The 7,865-nt window shown below is 40.7% G+C and overlaps 1 protein-coding gene across 1 annotated transcript in view; it reads right to left on the bottom strand.

Moving 5' to 3' along the window:
- Nucleotides 1-3,945, bottom strand: part of LOC126355345 (uncharacterized) — a 708,215-nt gene extending 704,270 nt beyond the window's left edge. The window contains exon 1 of the mRNA XM_050005639.1: nt 3,863-3,945. Coding sequence (XP_049861596.1) covers nt 3,863-3,945 — 83 coding nt within the window. The remainder of the gene's footprint in view (nt 1-3,862) is intronic.
- Nucleotides 3,946-7,865: the final 3,920 nt, after the last annotated feature.

The raw sequence follows: 7,865 nt of genomic DNA on the forward strand, positions 1-7,865 counted from the left end.
TATCCATATTTCAGCTGTTATGCCGCGCGAGATTAGCAGAGCGGCCAGGGGCGCTGCAGTCATGGACTGTGCGGCTGGTCCCGGCGGACGTTCGAGTCCTCCCTCGGGCATGGGTGTGTGTGTTTGTCCTTAGGATAATTTAGGTTAAGTAGTGTGTAAGCTTAGGGACTGATGACCTTAGCTGTTAAGTCCCATAATATTTCACACACATTTGCAATTTTTTTTTCAGCTGTTCTTACCCGAACATTCGTCAGAGGCAGTCGACATGGTGTAGTACTACTGAAATTCCCGATGCCTGACTTTCTTGCCACACTATTGTCTCGAGTCCATTTCGTCATCTTTCGTTCTGCACTCTTTGGACTGCAACCAACTGTCTTTACGATCTGTCCCTCATGCCACTGACAAGACTTTTCTCAAAGTCCGAGAGACGTGCAAGACCTGTGGGCACACTGTGTTGTTATCTCCACATGAAAACTTCCTGTAAAAATATGTCCATCCAACAGCCATCATAAACTCACATCGTTATTCAAATATCGAATGGCTTTTTCTGTACTGAAAATAAGCTTGCATAACGACGAAATTTTAATCAATATATCCGATAGGCCTGGAAATACAGGAGTAGCGATTTGGTAGATTTCGATTAATGTGTTCACAGTTCGATACTTGCCGTTTACGTCAGAATATTTGAACAGAAATGACAAAAACGGTTTGTCTGTATACCTAATGGCTACGACTACAACTCCGCTTTACACAATGGTTACACCAAGATCAAACAGCAAAGAATCCAATATTGAGTGAAAAATAGTCACTACAATGTCATCAGTATTCCTATTTTATTTTTAAGCAAGGACAGGACATTTATAAAATATCGAACGAAGATCTAGAACAAGTACGTGAAAGAAAAGATGTAGTTAAATTCTTGATTTTGGTAACATACGAGCAATTTATTTAGAAAAAAAGGAGAATAATTATCTCATTAGACATGCCACTGTCAACACACATTTATTACAAGATTTGAACCGAAACTGCTGACACTTGAATATGCATGAAAAACCGAACTGACTTGAAATTAGAGAGACTGGAAGAATCGATAATTTCTGAAAAAAATTGTTTTCTTGTATCTTTCAATAGTTGTTCCACAGATATATGCGTAATTACATTCGTAATAACTTATTTTTATTTAGTCTCAGGGCACTGAAACTTCTGCTTCGATAGCGTCGTAATCGATAGCGTGTAATCGATTAATCTCAATCTGTACATCAAGATGTGACACGAAAATGTATCTACTTAAATGGCAAATCGCTTTTCCTTCTCAGTGACAATTTTCAGCAATAGATAATCATCTATTTTGAAGCTCGACGACTTATCTTAACCAAAAATGTAAATGTTCATTTGTTCACCATCGCGTATTTCTGAAAGTTTTTGAACGATAGCTTTAAAATTTTGACACAACGTGACATTCTAATATTTTTTCAATAATGGGGAAATTTTATAAAATATATAATAATGGAAAGTTCTTAGAAAACAAGGAAATTGTATTTACGGCTCACTGGTTTACGATTAGAATACTACTACTACGACTACAGAATCTGAATTTGCAATAACAATAAACAAGACTCAAGGTCAGAGAGAGAGAGAGAGAGAGAGAGAGAGAGAGAGAGAGAGAGGGAGAGAGAAGAGGAGATGGACAGACGGGAAAAATGGACATAGGAAACTGGAAGGAGAAGATGAACAAAGAGAGGACAGGAGGAGATGGAGAGAGGGGGAGGAGAAGATGATGAACAGGGAAAGATGGAGTAGTGATGGATAGAGAGAGTGGGGAAGCAGGAAGAGATGCACAAAGAAAGTTGGGGAAGGAGTTGGACAAAGACAGGGAAGAGAACGAGATTAGGACGTATATCCAATTCCCGTAAATATTAGAAATGTGTGCTTTCCCTTTAGTTCCTTTTCCACTGAGCCACAACAAAGCCAGGCCGTGTACAGTTAGTATGCAACAAAAACTTCATGTCTGTCTAATTTCTTACGACATGTGATGTTAATTCGTCTCCCACGTCCAGCTCTGAATTTTTCTCTATGAACTGTTGTGTCAAAGCAGTCTTACCATCAATTTTGTTGATAAAGAGTCGCCGGCCGCAGTGACCGAGCGCTTCTAGGCGCTTCAGTCCGGTATCTGCTTCGGGCATGGATGTGTGTGATGTCCCTAGGTTACTTAGGTTTAAGTAGTTCTAAGTCTATGAGACTGATGACCTCAGATGTTAATTCCCATAGTGCTTAGAACCAATAAAGAGTCTTGAAACCATTCGCTATTCATCTTCGACTTAACTTTTCCTCGTAACACCATCGGAAATAAATCAGTAATATGTACTAAAATGATAACTAGCGAAACTGGAACCATCTATGTATTAAACATTATACACGAACGTCAATATTGCTGCGAGAAACGAACACCGAAGTCTGAACAAGTCCAGTTGTTGATAGAAACACAATACCTTCGAGTTTCCAACAAAATCCATACTGAAACTTCCTGGCAGATTAAAACTGTGTGCCCGACCGAGACTCGAACTCGGGACCTTTGCCTTTCGCCGGCAAGGTCCCGAGTTCGAGTCTTGGTCGGGCACACAGTTTTAATCTGCCAGGAAGTTTCATGTCAGCGCACACTCCGCTGCAGAGTGAAAATCTCATTCTGGAAAATCCATACTGTGTATTGCTCTTGAGGCTTGGCACAGCTTCGAGAGAATAAAACATTATGCCACAATTGTTAAAATCCTTCAATAAAGCAAGTAATACAATGGAAATTAGCTCAGTGCTCGAACGAAATCGTTATGCGCAGCCAGTTAAGTCGAAAAACAAGTAAAACCAACCATGGTGCACTAGATGCCAAGGTAATTTCTTGAAAATACGGCCTGTCCCAGAAAAATCGGAATGGATGGGACTTTTCTGTAATTCGCTCTCCAAGTTGACTCATGCCTTCTTTCATTGACTGAATCAAGTGGTGTTGGATACAATCTGTAGTACATATAAAATTACTTCGATGGTTGGCGTATTAGCCTCCAGATACAATCAATAACTCCCTAAAGGCAATAATTTCGACCACGATAGTAGTGGAGCTCTACCACTTTGAGGACAAAGTAACCTTGTTCTCTTTATGTAAACAAACCTGCCACTTGGAAAAAGTAAAGGTAGCGCAAACCATCTTTAGTGCACCCTCCTTGAGGTTTTTCTGTATCCACCACTGCTCCAACATATGACCACTTTCCATTGATATTTACAGTTTGGGGATGTTCCAGTTTTGCATAAACATTGCACATTTTCTGCCAGTATTCCAAATATCCATTGTTTCAAGATTGCCATCTAAAGAAACATGTTTGTTATAAATATAAATACAAGACTTTTAATGTTACCATACTGCATTATTTAAACAAATACAGTCTTGATATTACAAATAACATTGATATCCCATGGTTTAATCACCACAGTGCATTATTTAAACAAATACACTCCTGCTTCATATCGAGTCTGTTTCATACAGATAAGAAATGAGGGTTGCTATGCTTTTGGCTGTCTACTTTTGGGTCGTTTTCTAGGTCACCAAACGATCCAATTTTTAGCAATGATGCAGAAGCTTTTTTAAAAAATGTAGCCACTATAAAGAACTTGTGCTCACACCAGACAACATTAACAGCACTAGTAATGCCTATATTTAATGTTTAAACAACTTTCATCACTGCTGGGATAGGATAGAAGCAATTGAAAGCCTTTATTTGAAAAAACACCACATCATGGGTGTCCCTGCAAGTGCCCAAGAGTTCTGCATTGAGCCACACCACCTCACACCATACACCAGAGCTGCCACTGCACTCACCGTGATGTGTATATTATGGGCTCCACTGTATGTGGTAGAAGCAGATGAGCACGGCCACTGGCCTCTTGGTGCGCTTCTGCCATTATGGCTCATGCTGTTACGAACATGCATGGGTGGGTGACTGTATAAACAATTGACCTCATCTTCCATGCTTGGAATGATGAATCTCTGTCTCAGAGTCATCATCATGTAGTCCACATGCCGTCACAGGGAGGCAACAAGCTACCATTGCTAAACATTAATAGTTTTATATGACTTGTGTGTTATTCACTGGAGATATTTCCAGACATAGGTGATATTAAAATTCCGACATGAGGTACTACTACTACCTGCATAGAGCTATACACACATTGTGGTCACAAAATTTAAGAGTATGAAATTGCAGTTGCATTAACCACATATCAGTTGCTTTCTCAACACACTTGTGAGATTACAAATATAGAAACAATGATCGATGAGTACACTTTTGGACGATTCCCAAATTGTGATGTAGCTATTATAGAAAGAGAGAAGTGCTGATGACAATTATTAAATTATATTTGTGTAATTTGTATGTGTATTTGATTAAACGATGGACTGTGGTAGTTGCTAAACATTAAAAGCCTTGTATTTACGATAATTTACGCGTATATTTGGACGATGATGTTGAAAAGCGAATATTTCGAATACTAGGAGTAAATTGGCACACTTTCTGTAAAACTGTAACAAATTGCCCCAAAATTGTAAATATCAGTGGAAGGTGTTCATATATTGGAGGGCCCAGGGAATCATGAGGGTGTGGGTAAGTCATAACTTGGACCGTTGGCGGGGTCAAATCTCACCAATGGATTAACTTCCTGCATTTATACATCACGCAGTTGACCCAGAGGAGTGGGGGATGTCTAGGATGGTCATTTTTGTTAAAAGATAAAAGCACTTTGTTATATATTAGACGTATCTTATATAACATAAGAGCACATGTGAACAGCTTGTTTACTTAAGGAAACACAAAATATCTGCATTACTGCTATTTATTTTAAACAAAGATATTCAGTGACATACAGAGGTTACAATGGAAGTACAAGAGAATTTTTTGCACATATTTCTGGCCATTAAAACTGCAACACCTGGAAGGACTGCAAATGACGAAATTCTACTAGTTGTGCGTGTGCAGAATAATAGAAATAATACATTATTAAATTTGTGGGTGGTTTGGGCTGCACAAAGTGCTAAATTTAGTACACAGCTCTACCATCTCTGCCAGCAACAACAGCTCTAATCCAACTAGGAAGACACTGGAATTGAGACTGGATGGAGAATATGGGTACATCATCCCATGCTGTTTTAATTCTGTGCCGGAGTTCATCCACAGGTGAAGAGTGGTGATGTTCCAGTGTCTCGGCAACCCATGACTAGATGTTTTCTGCAGGTAATGGATCTGCAGAATAAGGTGGCCAGGGCAGCAGTCAAACCCGTTACGTATCGAGTTACTTTAGGATAGTATGAGCCACATGTGGTATTGCATTATCTTGTTGCAAGATAATGGCAAGGAGGCATCGATATATACGGCTCATCCACCAGACTTTAAGTGTCTGGAAGGTAAGGGTTTCTGTCTAAATTTTCACCTGCGTGACTGACAGACCATCGACTTCTGTACCTAATGACAGCCCGTTCCATCACGACAGGGGGTAGACCAGTACACTAATGACGAATGTAACCTATCAAAGTTCGTTTTCAATGGAGACTCTACACTGCATACATTCATAGTAATACTGCAACGAGGACATGGTGTTACTCTTACTATGTCCAGTGATGTCGCTGGGGCTGCACTGTCGACGTATATCCCTGATGCCACTTCAAGGGAAGCCACAACCACTGCCGTCGTGTTGACAGCATGTGGCGCTCAAGTGTCGTCGTACTCTTTTTGTGTACACTAATCATACTGTAAATAACATTTCCTGACTAAAGAATCGTAAAATGGGTGTATGATCCTGTACAGGTGAGCGGACAATATTTCTGTCCTCTGGGGCAGTAGTCGTGTGGACCCACTGAGATCCCGTATGCTGTTGAGCATAGCGCTTGTGAACCCATAATTCCGGTAGTCGTAGGTGGCGCAGTGGTTAGACACTGGACTCGCATTCGGGAGGACGACGGTTCAATCCCGCGTCCGGGCATCCTGATTTAGGTTTTCCATGATTTCCCGAAATCGCTCCAGGCAAATGCTGAGATGGTTCCTTTGAAAGGGCACGGCCGACTTCCTTCCCCATCCTTCCCTAATCCGATGACCACGCTGTCCGGTCTCCTTCCCCCAAAACAACCCAATCCGGTATTCGGAACAGAAGGCCCAGCAATAGTGGCCGCGCTGCCAGTCTGTGATGCTCCAGACGTGCTGCACTGTCCATCTAAATACTGCTCTTGCTGCAGACAAGCTCATTTGCTGAGCTGAGATATGTAATGTGGCTGTACCGTACTGCACGGCCGAGAGAATAATATGTGTGTCCTCTCAGGCATTAGTCATGTGAGGCCTTTGAGATCCTATATAGTGTTGCGTATGGCCCTCCCGTACCCTTCGATTTTTTATTCGCAACAGTCGTGAGAACAATACCAACGCGAGTAGCAATATTACAGAACCATTAACCACACTCTCGACTACGCACAGCCTTGCTGTTGTCGAATTCTGAGATACACTGGCAGATGCTTTTTCCTTCTTGTACACGATATAACACCATATTCTCATAAACAATCAGTATTCAGAGTGATTCTGAATGAGAAACCCGTTGCGGTAATCTTCCCTTGCATTTTGATTCTACATGGTGTCGCTCCTTCATTTTGTGGTTGCGCTGAAATGTTAATAATTCGAATATCGAGTCATATTGTACACTTCACACCGATTAGTCGTTTAATAAGTGCCGCATGCATGGTGTTACAATTTTGAGGGCAACTGTATACGAGTATATGACGTCTGACAGTTTGTTTCGTAAATGCGTTCGTATCAGTAATACTCGTGTGTAGACGATCATTTCCAGTAGACATACTAAAAGGTCGTTTGGGAGGTGCCCATAGTGTGACAGACAGTAACAGTGGCTTATATGACAATGGACAAGGTAGTTGGGCTATGACTGAAAACACAGCTCTAAAACATCATTTCAGTCACCCATAGAAGAATCAGTAGTCATAACACGATGAAGCATTCGGCTTAAAGCTAGTATAATCACATGTACGGCTAGAATTGGGAAATATTTCTTTGTTAAAATATTCTATGTACTTACTACCAGGCAGTCATCTCTATTTCCGTTGATTTTTCTTGTTTCTCATATCTCTAGCGTAAGTGTTTTCTCCTTTATGAAGTATTTAAAGAAAGAAGCGAATCAACGAGAGAATTAATACGGGATGGTAAACAAACTAACGTAATTGTTGGCCATTTACATAGAAAAAATAAACATAAAAGCTCATCGTCTGCAAACGGGAGCACAAAATTTCTCATGTAAGCTATTAATGTTCAATCCCCCGGGAGCAAACTAGTGCGATGGTACAAGGGCACATTAATGGGTAATATACGGAACTAATCGAATGACAGAGTTCATCAAATACAGTGGGCCGTAATAAACGGGCAAACGTTATGATCAAACAGTAGAAGCAAACACAGGCCAGCGCCTTACTCCAATATAGCCACGAAATTGCGCTTAGCCTGTTGTGGTGTTTATTAGTGTAGTACGCTAATGCAATTCAGAGAGATAAGCGGACAGAGTACACAAACTGGGAGTGTCCTGCGTGAGATATGAAACTTCCTGAGCTTTGTACTTCATGTTAGAGTGACAAAAGTAACGAAGAAACACCACAGTCCAGCAAGTTTTAAGTAGGCTATAAAATTCAGGTAAAACTACTGGAAGATTATGGAGTATATTACTTGTCACCACTAAGGATGTGTTGCGTATCGGTGAGCCAGTCGGGACAATACCTGTTAGATGAAGTACTTGTTTGCGTAGATGGTAACTGCAGAAGAATGGCTTGTTGAGGATGTACT

Source organism: Schistocerca gregaria, chromosome 3, assembly GCF_023897955.1.
Source record: "Schistocerca gregaria isolate iqSchGreg1 chromosome 3, iqSchGreg1.2, whole genome shotgun sequence".
NCBI classification, from domain to species: domain Eukaryota; kingdom Metazoa; phylum Arthropoda; class Insecta; order Orthoptera; family Acrididae; genus Schistocerca; species Schistocerca gregaria.